Below are 22702 nucleotides of genomic sequence, written 5' to 3' on the forward strand. Positions count from 1 at the left end.
TGAGTAGCTGGGATTACAGGCACGAGCCACCATGCCCAGCTAATTTTTTGTATTTTTAGTAGAGACGGGGTTTCACCATGTTGACCAGGATGGTCTCAATCTCTTGACCTTGTGATCCACCCGCCTCGGCCTCCCAAAGTGCTGGGATTACAGGCTTGAGCCACCGTGCCCGGCCCCTGTGTTTTCTTTAACAGTTTGTGGTTTAAAAATTGTTTTACTTTTAAGGCTGTCATCCATTTTGAGCTGATATCTATGTAAGGTGTGAGGTTTAGGTTGAGGTACATATTTTTGCCTATGAACGTCCACTTGTTCCAGCACTGTGTGTTGAAAAGCCTATTCTTGCTCATGAGGCAAGTTTTTAGATCTTTCTAGGCAAATTTAGAGAGGCCTCTATTCTTGGACTGCTTTGGCCACACTTAGAAAGGGTAGAGTTGCTGGAATTTCTCCTGAATGCTCAGTGTATTTAATGAGATCTCTCCTTTTTGGCTGGAGGGAATGCAGACAATTCCCAGCACTATGCACTCTCAGTGATGTTTGTGTTATAGCTCCTTCATAATTATGCCTTTCAAAAAATTGTTCTCTTCTAGCCCTTGTAGCTTTCAGGCTTCACATAAGTAGATTACTATTCAGCCTAAGACTCAGGTTTTTGGAAATTTTTTTCTTTATACCTGCCCTCTCTCAGGGACTCTGTTTTGCAAATTCTATTCACCTTGGCCTTTTTGAATTGCAGTCTCAGTCTTGTCAACTCAAAAACATTGCAGGACTCAGTATTTGCCATAATGTAGGAAATACCACCAGAAAGAAAACGTGGGTGATAGGGGAACTTACTTTCTTGTTTTTGCCCTTGTTAGGGTCCATAGTCCTGTACTCCCTGTGTTATCTGAAAATAGTTGTTCCCTGTATTTGTCTAAGTTTTTAGCTGTTAGCATGGGAGGTAATTTTAGACCATCTTTTTCAAGGCTAAAAATGAATTTTATATTTTTATTGTCTTGTCGATAAATTCTTTTATAAATTTCTTTTTGTTTTCAGGAGAGATCATGGTTTTGTAAAAAGGATTCTTATTTCTTATTATTATACTTTAATTTCTGAGATACATGTGCAGACCTTGCAGGACCTATACATAGGTATACACTTGCCATGGTGGTTTGCTGCCTTCATTCCCCCTGTCCCCTACGTTAGGTATTTCTCCCAATGTTATCCTTTCTCAATCTCCCCACCCCTGCTATCTCTCCCTCACCCCCAACAGACCCCATTGTGTGATATTCCCCTCCCTGTGTCCATGTATTCTCACTGTTCAACACCTGCCTATGAGTGGGAACATGTGGTGTTCAGTTTTTTGTTCTTGTGTCACTTTGTTGAGAATGATGGTTTCCAGATTGATCCATCTCCCTGCAAAGGACATGAAATCATCCTTTTTTACGGCTACATAGTATTCCATGGTGTTTATGTGCCACATTTTCTTTATCCAGTCTATCATTGATGGGCATTTGGGTTGGTTTCAGGTCTTTGCTGTTGTAAACAGTGCCACAATATGTTTCCATTTCAGTATGTTGAGCAAATATCCTGAAATGTTAATCCACTTATTGTTCCTAATTATTTTTCTATAGATTGTTTCAAGCATATATGTGTATACATAATTGTGTCATCCACAAATAGTGGAGGAGATTTTTCCCCCATTAATATTCTTACATCTTGTGATTTCTTTTTCTTAACTTACGGTACCGCCAAGTGCCTCCAATGCAATTTATTATAGCCATGGTTATAGCAGGCATTCTTTTTAAATTCTTCATCTCAGATGAAAAACATTGAACATTTATCATTAGTTATGTTGCCTCTTATCTATTAATTATATATAATTTTCAATAAATGTGATTCATCTCTTACTTATAATTAACAAAACCGTGCCATCATGATGTATGTTGAATTTTATCTTATGCTTTTTAAATATACAGTAAGATGATCATGTGGTTTTTCTCCTTATTCTGTTAACATGGTGTACTATATTGATTTAATTTTTAAATGCTAAAAAAATTCTCAATTTCTGTAAGAAATCCAATTTCATTCTAATGTGAAATCTATTTATGTATTGAAAGCTTTTATAAGATTATTTTGGGGATTTTTCCCCTGAAATATTTAGTAAACTTTACAAGCAAAGACATCTAATCCTGGATCTCTTCTTTTAGGAAAGTTAATGAAAATTTTAATTTAATTAGTTACAGATCTCCCCAAATTTTTTTTTTTCTTGTCTCAGTTTTGGTAGGTTTTGTAGGAATAAAATTTTTCATAATATTATTGTATTATTTTAACATTTATATAATCTGTAGTAATGTCCCTTCTTTTTATTCTTGACATTCTTTATTTAAGCTAGCTGCCTGTCTTCCTTCCTTCCTTTTCTTGATAAGTTCTGGCAGTGATTAATCAGTTTTATTCATATTGTCAATAAAAAACCAATATACACTAGAAAAAAATAACATGAAACTGTTAGGTTGAAAGTTGTACATTATTTTTTTCCTTAGTGCAGTTTTCTAACATCAGCATGCATCAGAATAACATAGAGGGCTTATTAACATGCAGACTGTTGGGTGCCTGATTCAGTAGGACTCCAGTAGAGCATGAGAATTTAGGGCATCTTTAACAAGTTTTTAGGTTTATTAGTCAAGCTTATTTAGATAAACAGATTAAATAGGATTTTACTTTCATATTAATATACATACATATGCACGTAATTTCTTATAAAAAATTGGCTCACATGATTATGGAAGCTGAGAATTCCCAGTATCTGCAGTTAGTATGCCAAAGATCCAGGAGAACCAATGTGTAGTTCTAGTCAAAGTACCAAGGTCTGAGAACCAAGAGAGCCAGTGATATAAATTCCTGTCCAAAAGCTGGCTGGCTCAAGACCCAAGAAGAACTGATGTTTATGCCTGAGTCAAAGGCCAGAAGAGACCAATATTTCTATCTCAAACAGACAGACAGAGGAGTTTGATCAATGTTTTTGTTCTATTCACATCTTCAATTGACTAGATGAAGCCTTCTTACATGAGGAAGGGCAGTACACTTTACCCAGTCTACCTATTCAAATGTTAATCTTATCAAGAAATACCCTCACAGTCACACCTACAGTGCTGTTTAATCAAATATCTGGACACCCAGTAAAATTTACACATAAAATTAACCGTCATCCTAGATCATGGTGATGTTGCTGGTCCAGAGAGCACACTTTGAGAAACTGTAATTGATAGTCCTCCAGATTGCAGGAATTGCCCTTGATTTATCGAGGTCCTATTCCCAGACAATGCATGGTCCTTCCTTAGTCTAGTTTAACTTAATTTACCCCAGATTTTGCAGACATACATGTGTGCATGTTCATCTTAAATTCACACCCTGAAAGTATACTTATTATATTGGTAAACATCTGTTTAGATTTAGCCAAATGATTATCATGTTTTGTTGCGCATCATTCTTTTCTGAATGCCTGACTTCCACCAAGTATCATTTTTCTTCTTCAAGAACAATTCTTAGTATTCGATTTAGTGCAGGTTAGCTTCTCATGAACTTTTAGTTCCTATTTTTCCAAACATCTTTCAAATCCACCTCAATGTTTTAAAGGATATTTTTGAACCAACAGAATTCTAGGTTGGCAATTATTTTCTTTTAGTGCTTTGAAAATATCATTTTATTGTCTTTTTGCTTTCTTGCATTCTGTGTTTTATTTCTTTATTTTTTAGGTTAATTGCTAGTCATATTGTTTCTTTTCTTCACTCCAACCCACCTGATGTCTGTCTTAAAGGTGTTCTGTATTTTTGGAGTTGATAAGTTTTACTGTGATGTTTTCAAGTGCTGTGGATTTTCCTTGTATTTATCCTGCTTAGGGTTGTAGAGTTTCTCACGTGTGAAGTTTGATCACTTTCATTCAATTTTGAAATTTCCCAGCCATTACCTCTTCAGTATTGCTTCTAACTCATTTTATCCTTTTGTTAGATCTTAACTTACATAACCTATCTATATCCTTTTCCTTGACCTCTATTTCTCTCTCAATGATTTTGAATATTTTCTTTTAACTTATATTCTTCTTTACTAATTCTCTCTTCAGCTGTGTCAAGTCTTCTCAGTTGTTAATTTCAATTTTTGCAAGTACTGGAATTTCCATTTGATTTTTATAGTTTGATAGTATCTTCCAGTGTCTATCTTATCCAATTGTTTATCTTGGTCTTTAATTTTCTTGAATGTAAATAAGTTACCTAAAAGTCTTTCATTATTTATCAGAGCTACCTCTGTCATCTTGTGTTACTTTTGGTATTCAAGAATATCTTCCTGTCTGCTTATATATAGTCTTTTCTTGTTATTATCATTTGAAGAACTTATGCAGTATCTGAAAGATTTTAAAGATAATATGAAAGTACAAAGTGATATTTTCTTCCAGAAAAAAAATATATTTTCTTCTGGTAAGCATTTGTATAAAACTCATCCAATTAAACATTTTCAACTTTTTACATGACTTTATTTTAATGCAGAGTTTTGATGTTAATTTTTTTCTTTCTTTAAACTTATCTATATTTTTATATTTAAAGCAGTTCTGCTTTTTTTTAAAAAAAAGTCAAACTGACAATTTCTATATTTTAATTAGTTTTTCTACATTATTTACATTCAATGTAATTACTTACATGATTTGATTGATATTTACCAATTTGGTAATTGTTTTATAATAAATTGTTACTTTCCATCTGTACTTTATTTTTTCTTATTTTATGTTCTCTGTTGAATTAATGGAGTATTTTTTATTATTTCATTTTCTCTACAGTATTGTCATATTAAAGACAATATTTCAAACAATTTTATAATGTTGAAAATAAAAGATAATCTTTTCAAAACATTTTAGGGACTTCTCTAAGGCTTACAATATAAATTTTTAAATTATCAGAGTCAGTTTTTAATATGATTACACTGTTTTCACTGTTGCATGTTTCAATAAGGACACTTGTAACAGTTTATTCCTAATTCCTTTTATACATCCTTTGTTTTAATGTTGTCATACATTTTACTTTTATGTGCTTTATTAAGAAACAGTTTGCTGGGCAGGGTTTGGGAGGCCAAGGCAGGTGGATCACCTGAGGTCAGGAGTTGGAGACCAGCCTGGCCACCACGGTGAAACCCCTCTCTACTAAAAGTACAAAATTAGCCAGGCATGGTGGTGCATGCCTATAATTTCAGCTACTCCAGAGACTGATACAGGAGGATCACTTAGAACCTGGGAGGCAGAGGTTGCAGTGAGCAAAGATGGTACCACTGCACTCCAGCCTGGGCAACAGAGTGAGACTCTATCTAAAAACAAAACAAAACAAAACAAATAGACAGCACACCGCAATTTTGCTCTGGATAGTGAATTTTATTTTGGAGCAATTAAAAGTAAATGCATTTTATAATTTTATTTATCTTTTCTAGCACTCTTATTTGTATAAATCTGTTTTTGTCTGGTATATTCCTTATACTTTAACTACATTTAAAAGTGTTCAGAGTACAAAGTCAACTACATGAGTTACCTCCGTTTTTGTTGTCTAAAAACGTCTTTATTTTACCTATTCAAAAGAATTTTTGGCTAGATACAGAATTGTGGATTTACATATTTTTAAAATGGTTTTGAAAGGGATTGCATCTCATTTCCTCTGTTTGTATGGATTCTAATGAGAATGTCATTCTTATCTTTGTTTTTCTTTCTGGAATATGTCTTTATTCTGTGAATGCCTTCTTCAGATTTTCTCTTTATATTTGGATTTCAGAAGTTTATTATGATATATAATTTATTTACTTATTTACTAAAATTCTACTTGGTGTTTTCTGGGCTTCTCATATCTTTAGTTTTCTGACTTTATTGTTGTTTGAAAATTCTCACTCAGTATCTCTTCACATATTTCTTCTGCTCCAGTATGTCTCTGTTAGTTTTCTATTGCTAGAATAACAAGTTGCCACAAATTTAGCAGCTTAAATCAGCACTGATTTGTTAATTATATCACAGTTCTATAGGTTAAGAGTCTAACACTCAGGTCACACTGGGCTAAAATGCAGATATTGGCAGGGCTACATTTCTTACTGGAGACTCTGGAAGAAAATGTACTTCCAGGCTCACTCAGATTATTAGCACAATTCAGCTCTGTGTGGCTATAGAACACGTGGACCTATTTATTTGCCTGCTGTCAGAGGCTTCCCTCATCTCTTAGAACTCTTCTTGCCTGCAGCCTCCTACATTCAGAATTAGTAATAATGCATCCAGTTTTTCTCAAATTTGGGACCTGTCTGTTTTCTGCTTATACATATCTTTTCTGCCTTCCTCCTTTGCTGTATTTCTCTAGCCAGAGAGTTTTCTGTTTTTAAGACCTCATGTGATTAGACTGAACCTACCTACATAATCTAGAATAATCTCTCTATTTTAATGCCCATAACCTTAATTTCACTTGCAAAATCCTTTTTTGCCATGTAATATAGCTTATTCATAGGTGCCAAGGATTATGGTTTAGAGATCTTTATTGAGCCATTATTTGGCATACTGCATTTCTCTTTCACATTTATGTAAAGTTTATATAACTTTTATATAAAGTTGATAGTGTTATATATAAAGTTATGTAATACATTTATATAAAGTTATTTGATACTGTTTAATAGCGCTTGAATGCACTCATGTACACACTCTCTCCATCTGTGTGTGTGTATTTTTTTTTCTTTTTGTTTTAATATGCCTATCTTTTATTGGCCTATCTTCAAATTCACTGAGTCTTTCCTTGGCTTCATTGAGTCTTTTGATAAGCCCATTGAAGGCATATTGTTTCCTTTACTATATTTTTAAATTCTACCATCGTTTCTTCTTTACAGCTTCTTACTTTTGCTGAAATTTTCCATGTTTATGCATGTCGTCTGCCTTTTCAGCTATTAACTCTTAACATGTTAATCATAGTTACTTATTTTAAATTCTTTTATAGTTCCAACATAGGGTTCATCTGTGATTTTCATTCTATTGGTTTATCTCAGGTTTTTTTTTTCTTGTTTCTTCATGTATAAGGTAATTTTTAGTTGAAAACTGGATATCATGTATAGGATAGTAGCTAGTCATATGTGTGCTCTAAATGGGTCTGCCTCTCCTTATGCTAGGCCTTTTGTGAGAGAGGTTTAGTCACTTTAGTCTGGAGTTGAGCTGCGTTTATGTTTTCTTGTTGTTTTTGTTACTCTCAGTGTACCATGGGCTTTAAATTTCTCTGCCTTAACTTTCTGTTTAGTTAGGTGCTAGTTTTTCAGAGTGTCTTACTCACTATTTCTGTTCTACCCTCATTGTTAGGTTTTTCTGATTAAGAGAGGTTCTCCACACTATAGGCCTTTCTGCAATAGTAGACTACTGTTATCTGTTACTGTGTTTTTGCAAGCCTGGTGTTCAAGGGTGTGGGGTTCTCTTTTTGTACCGGTCTAGACTCCATTTTAGTCAGGTGCTGTCCTGGATCTTGAAGGTAGGGCATTTTAAGTGATTTTGTGCATTTCTACATGATTGGGGATCTGTAAATTTCAGGACTCAGAACGTTTCCCTTCCCCTCCCTCAGAGTAGAGTGTTTTTATGTTCTTTTCCTCCATCTGCATTAGGCCTTTTACTGTACCCCAAAAGTGACAGGAGTTGCTGTCTTTCTCTCAATTGCATAAGGCTTCCATTCTTTAGGGGAGATAGGAAGAGGCATCTGGGCAGAACTTTGTGTCTTTTTTTGCAGCAATTAATTCTCCCTCCTGGAGCAATGAAGGAAGTTGTCTGCAGTCTTCCATGCTGCCTCCAGTTTTTCCTCTGAGTACTGGTTTGATTTGAATGGAAGAGCCTGGGCATTGTTGCAAACTCTCCTTGTGTCTGTAGCTCCGAGGGTTTTATTCTCTTGTAGCCCACACGTGGACTTCAGAAATTTAAAAAATGAGCTGAATTTTTCTTTTCAGCCTAATGTGTTGCCCAGTGCTGCTTCTTTCCGTTCTCTGCATCAGATTAGCAAGTTCATGTATCCTGAGTCTTCTTGGAGGTTCCTATCCTCAGATTTCAAGGCTGTTTGGTTGCCTAGCAACTTCAGTTTTCTGATGAGGCCTAACAAAGTTACAATTCTTTAGATTATCTGGCTTTTTCTTGTGATTTTTGTGGGAATGACTCCAGGTTTCTACATCTGAAATAGAAGTCCTCTATTTCATTTTAAAAGTTCAATTGATTTTTCAATTTATATATTCAAAAATATTATATGAACTAAATACTGTACTATAAAACATTCATTAGCTGCTATTCCAAAAAACAAATTCTTAGATAAAACACTGTATGTAGGTGCTTTACTGGTGCTTGATAATACTACCTATAAATGTCAATGGGAGATTGATCTGAAGGAAAAGTGATGCAATTGTAAGAGAGATTCCAGGCCACTCCATGGGAAAGCTCTGAAATTGGAGAAAGATGTCCTCAATTGAGTCAAAAGACCTGGGTCTTTTTATCTTCTCATTGACCACTGTTTGAATTCACACTGCTCCTAATGAGGGGGCTTACCCTTGGGTGAAGCAGCCCCCTTCTAGGGAGGGATTCAACTGTATGCCATCACCCCACAGTGCTTTTCAGAACTTTCCAGGCAAAGAGTGTTTCCATCCTCAAAGGGGATCTTGTTGAGACACCACAGCCCCCACTACATTAAAATTGTTTTAAAATACACTAAATATTTTATTTAGGAGGATAAATGTTATTATTTCAATTTTCACGTCAGGTATTTAAGACACAATTAGTCTTACCTTTTTATCACTAGATTCGTTGCTTGGTTTTAGTTAGATTTATATACTTGACTTTGTATTTTTATATTTTACAGTTTTTTTTTTAATTTTGTTTTATTTTTTATATACTTTATGTATTTATAGTTAATTTTTATGCCATTTAAGTAGGTGACTGGAAAGAAGGAATTGTTCTACATCAGTTTTTTTTTTACTTTTGTAATTACTACACTCCAAAAAACTTTTATAATTGTCTAAGGGCATGCCCATAAAAGCATTACATAATGGCTATTCACAGACGTGATCATGGCACACTACAGCCCTGAATTCCTGGGCTCAAGTGGTTTTCCTGCCTCAGCTTCCCAAGTTGTTGAGACTACAGATGTGCATAAGTGTGCTCACATAGGCATTACGTGTCTTAAAACTTGAAAAATGTTTACTTGGAATTTAGTTTACAATATATAACAGTAAACTTTTTACTTATAAAAATATTCTATTTCGCTTCAATTTCTTAGTCTTCTATAGTTTTATTTACTTTCTTACCCTGTTCATCATGCACTTGAAAATAATTCTGTTTAGGAGTAATAAGGAGAAGAGGTCAGTTTTAAGTTTATAAGATCATAGAGAAATAAAAGAAGCATTTTTTTTAAGTACAATGTTTTCCCTAGTGACCACAACCTTAGAAAGCTATAAATTAACAAAACTGTCAGTAGGTCGTTATGTCACAGGCTTGTAGATTTAGGATACATTTACTTATCAGCTATTTTAGCATGTTAAATTATATTTCATATTAGAAATTTAGTGACAGCAAAGTATTTGAATTCAGTGTCAATTCCTAGTCATAATATGTAGCTGATAATAATATAACTTGACAATTTATGGTTTTTCTATCATTAATACTCTCCTAAACCATTCTTTTCATCTGTGTTTACCTAAACCCAATCAGTTCACTTACTGATGCCCACATTTGGAGCATTCAATTAATAAAAATCTAACATAGAATTCACTAATGTAATAATTTCTTTTCTTTTCTTTTCTTTCTTTTTTTTTTTTTGAAACGGAGTCTCGCACTGTACCCCGGGCTGGAGTGCAATGGTATGATCTCAGCTCACTGAAACCTCCTCCTCCCGTGTTCATGCAATTCTCCTGCCTCAGCCTCCTGAGTAGCTGGGATTATAGGTGCACACCACCACACTCGGCTAATATTTTGAATTTTTTTAGTAGAGATGAGGTTTCGCTATGTTGGCCAGACTGGTCTTGAACTCCTGACCTTATGATTTGCCCACGTCAGCTTCCAGAAGTGCTGGGATTGTAGGTGTGAGCCACTGCACCTGCCCAATAATTTCTTTTAGGTCTGAGTAAATCTTTTAAGTGCATTACTTAAGGGTATGTGATTAGTTCTTTTTAGTCTATGTTTTATTATGATAACTACCCATTTAATGATTTAAGAAATGAATTTGGAAATTTAAGCACTCTAATCTTTTAAATCTTCCTAATCTTTCAAATTATTAAGTATTTATTATATTTATGACATTGTGCTAAGGACCTAGGAAAATACAAAAAGTAAATAAAATCCAAGGTAAGTAAAAATTACTTTATGAAGTAGCACAAACATAAGGGAGCTTGTTAAAATAGAGTACACAATATATGTAGGGTCCTAAATAAAAGTAGAACTATTATATTTTTCTAGAATTCTAAAACATATAACATTAGGAAAAGGTCACTTTGTTATGAACTATGTTTATAGGGGATTTATTTAGACTACAGGAGAGAAAAATCTTACCTTTGTTTGTTTTTTTTTTTTTTTTACTAATTTGTGAACTTAAAATTACCATGGCCTTGGATATTTATTGAGGCCAGTTATACTTGTCAAGATTTGATAATAATTAAGCCATGGGTTTTCACACATTATTTTTCCCATTGATTAATTATATTTTTATTCATATAAATTTCTTAGAATTAACTCTGAATGAGACTTATTCAATACAGGTAAAAGCCAATACGTGATTGCCATTTTTAAAAACCATAATTGTAAGCTCTTGTGTTTTAAGTCACATTGTTTTAATCCAATCATTAGAGCTATAGAATTTCATCTAAAGCCTTATTATTTCCTTTGAATATTTTGTTTTCCTTGAGTTGGTAATCCTGTTAGAATGCTTTATAATTTCTCAAGTTGCAACAGGAATTTTCTTCATGGAAATAAGCAATTCTTTTTCCTTTTTATGTATTTAGTTTTGATTTGTGTAAATTTAAGGAATACAACTGTAATTTTGATTCATGGATATATCTCGTAGCGGTGAAGTCTGGGCTTTTCGTGTATTCATCACCTGAATAATGTACATGGTACCCATTAAGTAATCTCTTCCCTCTCACCCCTGCCTTCCATCCTCCAACCCTTCCAAGTCACCAGCCTCCAGTGTCTATCATTCCTTACTCTGTGTCCGTCTGTACACATCATTTAGCTTCCACTTAAAAGTGAGAACATGTGGTGTTTGCCTTTCTGTTTGAGTTACTGCACTTACGAAAATGGTCTCCAGTTCCAGTAATTCAATTCTTTGTCTTAAAAGAGTTTATACTTACTATTAAGAAAAATAGCCAAATTCAAAATAGTCATCAATCAGGCATCTTAAATGCATCATTAGTGTGACTTAAAGGGAAAAAGTAGACTGGGGAGAGTAGGATGAGTGGCTTGAAATTGTATGCTTTTCAACCCACACTTGATGAAATTTGTGCTTAGTGCCCAAGAACTTAACCAAATATGAAGAATTTATTAGAGTATAAGATTGTAATGCTTGCTCAGACTGTGCAGGGTAGATTCCCCTACATAGGAGAATATACCTTTGTATTGCTTCTGTGCATAAAATGTCTTAGACTAAATGAATAGTTTTTTGTTTTTGTTTTTTTTTTTGGCAAAATAGGGGTCTTGCTGCATTGCGCAGGCTGGAGTGTAGTGGCATGATCATAGCTCTCTGCAGTTTAGACCTCCTGGGCTCAAGAGATCCTCTTGCCTCAACCTCTTGTGTAGCTAGGATCACAGGTGCCAGCCACTACACCTTGCTAATTTTTAAATTTTTGATAGAGACAGGGTCTCACCATGTTGCCCAGGCTGGTCTAGAACTCCTGGGCTCAAGCTATCCTCCTTTGATTTTCAAAAGTGCTGGGATAATAGGTGTGATGCACCATGCCCAGCCTAAATGAATGTTTTTTAATAAATGAAAATAAACTTTCAGAGAAAACTGAAAAGTTGCTCTTTAGAATTTTTCCATAAAATCAACACCTTATGCTAGCTTTTCTTACAAAATAATTTGCTGATGAATACCTGGTTTTCTTCTGGTGGCTGTATGCTTTTTGTATTTGTGTTTTTATTTTTTGAGACGGAGTCTCACTCTGTCACCCAGGCTGGAGTGCAATGGCACGATCTTGGCTCACTGCAACCTCCGCCTCCTGGGTTCAGGCGATTCTTCTGCCTCAGCCTTCCGAGTAGCTGGGACTACAGGTGCGTGCCACCAGACCCCACTAATTTTTTTTTGTGTTTTTAGTAGAGATGGGGTTTCACTGTATTGGCCAGGCTGCTCCCAAACTTCTGACCTCGTGATTCGCCTGCCTCAGCCTCCCAAAGTGCTGGGACTACAGGCGTGAGCCACTGTGCCCGGCCACTGTATTTTTATTTTAAGGAGAAAATTTTATTTACTTTTATAGGACTTAAGGGCATGGGCTTTTCACATGTTAATATGCTTTTTATTTTTTACATATTACAAATAACTGTCTTATATGTGTCTTAGAATTGGGGAAAAGGCGTTTTACATTGTATGTTTCTTTGAGATGAGAATGGAAATAACAAAATGACAGTATAGCCACAATATGCCTCTTTTTTTTTGGTATTTTTTTGTAAGGAATCCTTATTTTCCAGGTGATAAAGGAGAGTCTTAGGCTGAAGTTTATGTTTGTACTATTTTCTTTGAGAATTTCCATTGTATAACGATGAAGCTAATTTATACAGCATTTATGCCTTTCTTTGAAATACACTGTGGAGGAATCTATAAATAGCAACAATAACAAAAAACTTTTTTTCATAAAAAAATGAGGATGAAATTTTTCCGTTTAGAATATTTTGTTGTTGTTTGAGAAACCTGGCAGAATTATTTGATAATGGTTTATATACATAAAACTTCTAATCTTTTGCTGAGTAAAATATTATATTCTTTGCCCCCTATTAGATAATTAAAATTCTCATTGCAGGATGATATGTAAGAGCAACATTTAATATTCTAATAAATTTTATAAGAAAATATTCGCAAAAAAAATCTTAATAGGGATTCACTTCCTAAGAAATATCTGTTTTTTTCTATTTTCCTTAAGTCAAGGTAATTGGTAATAATGTATATTTATACATACTTACAGAAGTAATCAGTTGCTCACATTAATTGAAGTTTCTGTTTCATATTTAACTTAATCACCAGTAACAGTGTTTTTGCGATTTTGAAGCCTCTAAATGACACAGAAACTTGTAAAACAGGGGAGAAAGGTCTCAAACTGGAATAAAAAATGCACCTGGCTTTACCTCAGTAATAGTACATTAAATCCAATAGTTAGGATGCAGACCTTCATGAATCAATATTTTTCTGAAATAATTTTACTCACTTATTAAGTTTAAATAAAAATATTAATACTTTAGAATTGAGCATCAGAAACTATTATATCTAGATTTTTCTCCTTTTAATAGACTCACTTTTACCATTCTTACCATTTCTTAGTAGAGGTAATTAGCTGGAAAGAGCTGTAGGACATGATTCTAGAGATCTGAAGGAATTAATGAAATTGCAGATTCAAAAAAGAGTCTCTCTGTATTCAGTAACGGATAACTTACTGTGATTATGCTTATTCAATGACTTCAGGTAGTCTTTCTTTTTCTTGCTTCTTTGTTAATGCTTTCTAAGTGTGTTTCCTGAATCAGCAGCATCAGCATCACCCACTGAGAATTTCTACTTCTAACAGATGCTCACAGTACAGACCTGCTGAATCAGAAACTAGGGTGGGGCTCAGCAGTCTGGTTAAATGGACTCTCCAGGTGATTCTCATCTTCACTAAAGCTTGAGAACCCCTGTCTTCAGGAAGTGCTTGCTTTAGAAATTACAGAGTAGGGTAGACCGTTGAAATCTCTTAATTTCAGTAAGTCTGCCAAATCCCCCTGAAATCCCTTTTTCTCATGGAAAATTTTTTCTCCTGAATTTTCTAAATATATGTGGCAGTGACCAAACTTGAGTTTTCTCCATGCTTTCTCCTTTCTCTAAAGCTGTTAACACACATAAGAAGAGACAGAGTTGAACAGAAGTGCTAATGGTGAGGCTTAGAGTGCTCTAAAATTTGAAACTTGGTGTTTCCAATTTAGTAAAGAAGTCATCTGAGATTATACTCTAATACCTACTTAATAGCTTAAAAAATTTAAAAAGATGCCATAGTTTAGATTTAAACCTTAGTAATACATTGCGAATTATTTTATGGTTAACTACCTTTTTCTTATTTATATATTTTTGTGACATATGTAATCAACCTGACATTGTGGCAGAACTTGTATTATTCTGTAAAGTGTTTAATTTCTAACTGTACATGTCTTCTGTGCAGAAGAATGTGTGCTCATCTAATATGTTATATTGATTTTGGTTTGGTTAATGTATCAATCACATTTTGTGAGAATAAATATGGGTGTGTTTTGTTCAAAGTTGAGTCAAAAAAGTGAACATCATTGACCTCTCACTATGTTCTGGGTACTTTTCTGTGCACTTTACATCCCTTAGCTTATTTTATCCTTACTGGGTAGGTACTGTGATCATCTTCATTTTGCAGACATAGAAAGCCTAATGACCCTTAAGTTCACCTAGCAAGTATAAGATAGAGCTAGGATTCTAGTCTAAGCAGTCTTACTCCAAAGCACTTATATCTAAGACATATATGTCTGTTACTATGTTATTCATTCATCTAGGCAGAAATATTTTCCTCATCCGCATTTTTTTTCTTTTACATGTACCATTCAAAGTATTTTTAAGAATGTCAAATAGTGCGTATATATGGCTGTTAACTTAAAATTCAACAGTGGGCCAGGCGTGGTGGCTCATATCTGTAATCCCAGTGCTTTGGGAGGCTGACGCGGGTGGATCACTTCAGGCCAGGAGTTTGAGACCAGCCTGACCAGCATGGTGAAACCCCATCTCTACTAAAAATACAAAAAAATTGGCCAGGTGTAGTGGCACATGCCTATAGTTCCAGCTACCCGGGAGGCTAAGGCAGGAGAATGGCTTGATCCTGGGAGGCGGAGGTTGCAGTGAGCTGAGATTGTGCCTCTGCACTCCAGCCTGAGCTACAGAGCAAGACTCAGTCTCAAAAAAGAAAAAAAAAATCAACAGTGAACTATATAAATAATACAACAGTTTGTAAATAAATAGGCTTATGAAACGGAAATTGCCTACTTTGGCAGAGCATTCAACTGTATTACAATGAATTTCAGCTGTTCCCTTATTTGTCCAGATTTCAGGTAATACCTCCTTGAAAGCAAGAGTATTTGTAACTGGCATAGTTACCCACATTGTCAGTGTTCAAAATCATTTTCTTTGATGAATAGATGCATAGAAAAGGCATGCAAGAACTCATTTACATGACACTCATAGAGCTATGGACAGTCTTTGGCCCTTTCAGGTAGCAGAACCCCAATTCTTTTCCATGGTATAGTAATTTCAATTTAGCTGAAACCTTTCAGTAGCTTTATGACTGTATGTGAAACTGTACAAGGGTGTCCCTTATACATGAAACTTGCTATTATTCCATGGACTAGAAAGGAGTTTTATGATTTTTAAAGATTTTAATTTAGAAGTAAAGTTTATTTGACATTTTATATTGAATTATATTTATTAGTTTTTATGTCTTAATTTCAACAGCATCACTGCAAAACTTGAAAGAGCTTTAGAAAAAGTTGCTCCTCTTCTTCGTGAAATTTTTGTAGACTTTGCCCCATTCCTATCTCGTACACTTCTTGGCAGTCATGGACAAGAGCTATTGATAGAAGGTATGATTTCTCTCTCTATTCTGATTATTTAGTTTCCTATAATGTATGTATTAATCATGGCATAATTTGTGCTTCTGGAGGAATATACATTTCCAAAAGAATGTAAAAGCATTACTTCACAAATTCTAATAAGATACTCATTATGTTTTCTCTTCACTCCATTTTTTAAATAACATATTTCCATGGTCAATGCCAGTAAGAGAACTTTGAAGACGAAGAACATTGAAAAGGTGTCGGAATGGGAGGCTTTGGCCCTTTAATCCATCTGTCAGGGCTGATGTATATCCTCTCATTAAGATAACCTGTTTATTAAGCAGTCATCTCTAAAATTTCCTTCTCACTCTGAGAGCCATGCTTCTTTAAGTGATTTTTCTTATTCACATAACATTTGTAGTATGAGAATTCTTAACTAAGAAGACATTAAAAATCTGGAGAAATACTTAAGTGAGAATTGATGAAGCCATTTTCAACAGCAGCTTAAATAGAGTAAGGACGCAAAGAAGATAAATTGACTAGGAGAGTGGCTTTGAAAAATATGGTTAATCAAAATCTTACTTCTTTTGAAAAAGTTTTGTTATATGAATATTTCTGATCTTCAGAAATAATTAGCCAAAATCAAGATGATCTGTGGGTGATTCAGGTAGTCCTGGGATTTAGCGTCCTTATATACCTTTTTTGCTTTTTACTTCCTGTTTACTGTAGAAGAAAGAGAGTTTTCCCATTCCCATTCTGTTATTGTCCCAACTGCTTCTACTCAGTGTTTCTATTAGGAAGACTGTGATAGTTAATGACTCAGCATCTGGTAGCTGACTTTGAATCCTAGTTCAACTGCTTTCTTAGCTTGTGGCCTTTGTGAATTACTTAGCCACTTTGTATCTTAGTTTCCTTTCTATAAGTTGGAGTCAATGATAGCACATCAGGGTTCTTGTGAAGATTAAGTTATATAATGCATTTGAAGCTCTTAGAATATTGTCACATAATGTCTGACAATATTCTTCTCAGGTTTCCAAAAATGCTGAGTTCCTTCTGTGCTAAGTCCTATGTAATGTACTTTTGATATGTTAGTAAATAGACAAAGATCCTTGTCTTCAGATGGAGCGTATATTCTAGCGAGGACACACATCAATAAGCATTAAACAAAATGAATAATTAAATTATATAGCATGTTAGAAGATAGTGAATGTTTTGTAAAAGGATAAATACAACACAGAGAATTGGGATTACAGAATGGCAAGGTTAGGTTGCAGTTTAAAGAGAGTGGTCAATTTTAAATCAGCCTCATGGTAAAAGTTACATTTGAGCAAAAACTGAAAGGAGGTACATCCATAAGAGGAGCATTCAATGCAGAGAAAATAGTACATTCAGCCTAAAACAAGGATAGAAGGACATTCTTGGTATGATCTACCAACAGGAAAAATGCCAGTCTCATGTGAACCAGAAGGAGAGTAGTCGAATATCAGGGCCAGAGTGGTAATGGGCTTTGGCTTTAACAAGTGTGGTATGGGGATGCTGCTGACATTTTGAGTAGGAGTGTCATTCTGGATGCTGTTGTCGTCATCATTATACTCCTACCTACAAAGTGAAGTATAAAATGCTCTGAAGAATGGGATTCTGAGAAAAACCATGCTAATTTAAAGCAGCCCCAACATGAACTTTAAAAGTACTTAGAAACTTAAAAACTCTTCCTTGACCACAGATTGTGTCTATAAGTTAAATAGTTTTGTTCTAGTTGTGTATCATTGATTACACAAAATCATGTATTCATTGATTCATTCAAAACAGAAGAAACATTCCTCATGGAGCTTATTGTCTAATGAGCAAAGAGACATAAAAACCAAGAATTAAAATTAAATAGAATATGTAGTATAATGAAAGTATATGCAAGCTACAGAGGGAGATGAGTCTAGATGGCCTACTGACCACTTGCAGGCATGTATTCTTCTAACTGGGTCAGTAGGTAATTGTGTATACCCGGTCTTACTCCTGCTGCTCTAAAGCCACTTTCTCATCTTTACGAGGATACACATGTTTGAAAGGGTTATGTTCCCTGCTTCTATTTAACTGTTGTAACAGCAAAACTCAGTCTTCTGAATTCCAGACATAGTTGAAGTTACCTAGTGTAGACATCTAAACCCAGAAACTCCATGGATACCTTAACTCTGTTTATCCAAAATTTGTTTTTCTCCTAAATTTATTTTGTCACTACCATTACTATTAATGCACACATTTGAGGTGAAAAGTTTCTTTTTCTTTAGATCTTTTCTCCTTCAACTTTAGTATTTACAATTACTTAGGGAGAATTAATAATTTTCAAAAACAATGTTTAGAGGCTAGCTCTTCATATATTATTAACATTACTAATATTATATCAAGCCATGCATAGAAACCTTCCATAGTAGCCTAAATATTATGTTAGCTAAAAGTGATGGCATCATAGTTATGGATTCTAAAAGGTACCAGGTTATCAGTTAGTCCTTTTTAACTTTCTTTTTTTTTGCTTTTAATTCTTTGGATTTCCTGTAGTTTGTTGCTATTAAGGAGCAGGAATGCTGGTTATTGATATTTTTATTTTCATGCTTTTCTGTAATGTGTTGCTTTATTAAAATAAAGAAGTTCAGTAAACATCATTAAAAAAACAAATCTTAAATGTTTCCTCATTCTCTACAAGATAAAAGCATTTTATTTTTTCTATACCTATCTATACCTTTTCCTAAAATGATTTGATAGGTTTTACAGAAATGTATAAATACTGACCAAAGACATAATAAACAAGGAATAAAGTTACTCATGTAATAATGTTAGTAGTGACTCTTGTACTGTTACTAAAACTAAGACACAAATTCTGTACAAATGCTCTAGCAGCCAGAGCAAAGGCAAAATTATGTTAAGTTATAAGACTCGTGTTACTGGTTCCTAAGTGACAGTTTGTAGCAATTTTGTGTTAACTACTCGGTATTGGACAATCAGGAACCCCTGTGCGTAGCCACTTTCCAGAATCTTCCGTGGCCACACATTCTGATTGTTTCTTACTTATTTCTTCTCATCATTGCACAGAGAAAACTGACTGAGTAATTGAGAGCTATTTTTCTCGAGCTTCTCTATTTACCTCAAATATTCTGAATTGAGTGTAAAGACCATTAAGAATATGCCTTCATTGTTTTCAGTGTATCCAGGTGAACTTGGATTTTTAAAAATGTGACTATGCTACAAATGAAATACTGGACCAAGTTAGATATTAAAAAGTTAATTTTGTGTTTCCCTGTTATATCTTGTAACTTTCTACATTCAAATAACTTTAATACATCCTACTTTTTAAACTATATTGATGCAATATTTGTGTCTTTCTTTGCTGTTGTTAAAATGACTTTTCTTTATAAAATGATGATAGCAAATGGTAGATTTTTAGGTTTTGAGTTGTGTTTTTTTAAATACCAATAACTTGGCAATATAAAAAGTTAACGACCCTAAAATACAATCCTTTAAATTTTTGCTAGTTCGTACAATGCCAAACCCTGGAAACTATAGTTGTATAAAATAATGACATTCAGTATCCCTCACAATTTGGTCATAACCCTCCCTTCCAGACCCAACTAGTGTTTATCTTCTTGTTGTAAAAAACATTTCTTAAACATGTAAACAAGTTATGTACTGTCACATTTCCTTGTTTTTGTATAGCTCTCCTTTCTGCATTGAATCCTTTTTTTTTTTTATTTTCTCCTCCAAATTATACTCATCCATTGAGTCCTTTTTCAAGTTCATTAAGCAAATTAATGTCATATCTTCTGTCTTCCTATGCTATTTTACTTATGTAATATTAATAAAATTTAGTTTTCACTTATTGAAATAGGAAATATCTTATTGTTTATATTGTTATTACCTAACTTAGATTCTAGTACATCGTAAATATTCAGTGTTCTTCTCTTGTACTTGAATAGAATATTATTTTTCTTGAGAGGCCAAAGCAGAAGTATTCATTTGAGACCAGCCCCAAATATTCCCTTGAGACCAGGAGTTTGAGACCAGCCTGGGAAACATGGTTAGACCCTGTCCCTACAAAAAATAAAAAATTAGTCAGGCGTGGTGACATGTGCTTGTAGTCCCAGCTACCATGGAGGTTAAGGTGGGAGGATTGCTTGAGCAGGAGATTGAGGCTGCAGTGAGCCACGATTGTGCCACTGCACTCCAGCTTGGGCACTAGAGACCCTGTCTTTAAAAAAAAGAAGAAAAGATTGGTAAGATTTTATGTTCTGTGGTACGAATTCCTGGTATTGATCAGTTGTCTGTACCTGTAAGTTTGCTGCTGTACTCATTCATCTATTCTTGCTCTCCGCCCCAGCCTGTAGATATGCATGTCCTTTCATCTTCTCATTCTTGAGCGTGTACTCTTACTCATTCTTTGTTCTTCCCTCTCCTTCTGTTTCCCTTGTTTCTCTGATTTGATATGCTATTCCTTTCCCTTGAGAAGAAAATTTCTCAAGATACTTTGAAGAACTCAGGACATTTACATGATAGAAACATATTTACCCTAGCTTTGAATATTTCTGTTTAAGAAATAGTGCTTATGATGAATAAATCTCACTGCATTTGAATTTCCCATATATCTGTATGTGTAGTAGTAACAAAACTGGATTTAGGTAACTGAACATACTTGAATGTCTACAAAAGGAAAAGGCAATTGCTCCCTTAACTTCAAGTAACCATAAAATATATTTGAATTGCCTCTTTATTTTATGTTTTATATTCTGTTTTTCTTAATGCACACATTTATTTGTGTTTAAATTATTTCTTGTTGGGATAATTAATCCTTGGTAGTTTTTATTGTTTGTGTCCTTTTATTTTCTTAATTGTCTATCAGTTTTATTAGTTAGCTTATGATTGTCTCATTCCAGAACAATGTAGTTCACCTTTTAAGACCACTCATTTTAACAGTAGCTATTTTTAGGTAGCTTTTAGTGTGTGTTTTCTCTTAGCAATAATTAAGGATTTTTGAAGACAGTAATTTGAATCTTACTGAGCTTTTAAGAAAATAATCGGTTTTCAATTTATAAATTAATGCATAAAAATTACTCAGAATACGTATATATGCAAGTATCAAAACCTACCAGCCAGTGATAACAAAACAGCCTAAGAATCCAGTTTATGTTCTGTTAGCATTATTTATGTTCTATTGGAAGGTCACAGAAATATTCGGAGTAACTTAGTTATGATGAGGATACAGCAGAAAGTTTCATATGTATCCAAGGACAGGAAATAAAATATAGTTAAACTTCAGGCAGCCTGGAAATGGGAGAGAAGACAGTAACAAAGACTACTCCCTTTGACTCACAAGGCACCTCTATAGCCTCCTGTCTTTTCTTCACTCTGTGTAGCTATTCAGTATTTTTACTTTTCTCCCAGACCAGCTTCCCTTGCTTAGTCATCAGAACATATATTAGGATAACACCTTAGCCCTGAATCTTAATGAACTTTTAATATAAATATCCTACATCATCTAACTATAGTCACTTAACTCATCAAGAGAGAATCTGAATGGCTCAGCCAGGACTATTATTTTGTTCCTCCTGGGTTAGGTGTCTGCCCCTGTTATAATCAGTTAAGTCTGAGGTGGGATAGAGGTATTTGAGATGGGATGTGATACATGAGGCTGTCCCTTTTAGGATCTATATGCAAGTTAAAATATTTTAGAAAGAGATGCTAGCACTTCAGGAAATTTCACTGAAGTGTTCACTCTACTTTTGGTCGCACTAATAAATATTTTATTAAAATTGTATGATACTCAAGATTATGGTTTCCAGGACTAGTATTTTTAAAAGTACATGAATATAGCATGAAATTCTACCTCTACCAAAGAGGATATCACTGAAATATTATTATAAAAAGAATGAGCCTAGTCAACAATCTCCATATCATTCACGGCTCATTCATAGTAGCACTATAGACACATAATCAGAAAAACTTGCATGTGTATATTTTTATTAAAAAATTGTAGACTGAAATGTAATTTCAGAATTAGTGTTTTTAAATTACAATAATACAAAAAAGTACACAAGAAAATTGGGGTAAATGGAAATGCTGGCATAATTTTTAAATATTCTTGATTTCCTCCATAAAAAATGGATGGTAGAATAGGTAGTGAAACAATAACTATAATAACAATGAATGGACATTTATGACAAAACTTGGTGACAGATATCTCATTGGACTCCAAAGTATGCTGAGGTGGGGACCATCTATCTATAGCTACATAATATACATGGTATCAGCAGATTTGTGGGAGAAACTGGTGGGCATCAAAGGAGCATTTGAAGAATTTGGTCTACAAATACTCATTGGAAACTCCAGAAGGCCAATTTGAGAACAACAGCTAAAACAGGGAAGGCTTTTACACATGATAATAGCAGATGACTGCAAGGGTTTCATAATAAGATTAAAAGGAGCTAGAACTGGCTAGGCCATGTGAGAAATGAACCAATCAGACTTCTCTTCCAGGAGTTGCACATTAGGGAGAAACTACAATGAGTGGAATCTAAATTGAGCAATAGAAGGGCAAATGAGACAAAGAGAAAGGCCAAATAAAACTAAGAAAAACAAAGAGAAATTGTAGATCTAATAACTAGAAAAAAAGAGGAAAATAATTTTTTAAATGAGGACTAAGAGGAAATATAGAAGTGAATTATCTCAACAGATAAGGCCATAAGAGGAATATAAGATTTAAAAAGTAGGGGGAATGTTAATAAAATGACAGACAAGAAAAGATGAAGGTGAAAGGGATACATTTAGAATATCTAACATGGAAATAGAAAGTTTCCAAAGAAGATAATTAAAACAAAGAACAGAAAAATTATAGGATCAATAATTCAAGGAAACTTGCCTGGTTCTTTTTTTTTTTTT

General features: G+C 34.1%; 1 protein-coding gene across 9 annotated transcripts in view; it reads left to right on the plus strand.

Moving 5' to 3' along the window:
- The window catches only part of NBEA (neurobeachin), a 707023-nt gene that overhangs the window by 258928 nt on the left and 425393 nt on the right, over positions 1–22702 (plus strand). For all 9 annotated transcript variants that reach the window (XM_017537954.2, XM_037741813.1, XM_017537951.2 and 6 more), the window contains one exon: positions 15684–15811. In XM_017537954.2, coding sequence (XP_017393443.1) covers positions 15684–15811 — 128 coding nt within the window. The remainder of the gene's footprint in view (positions 1–15683; positions 15812–22702) is intronic.

This window comes from Cebus imitator, unplaced genomic scaffold (genome assembly GCF_001604975.1).
Source record: "Cebus imitator isolate Cc_AM_T3 unplaced genomic scaffold, Cebus_imitator-1.0 Scaffold108, whole genome shotgun sequence".
Classification (NCBI taxonomy): Eukaryota; Metazoa; Chordata; class Mammalia; order Primates; family Cebidae; genus Cebus; species Cebus imitator.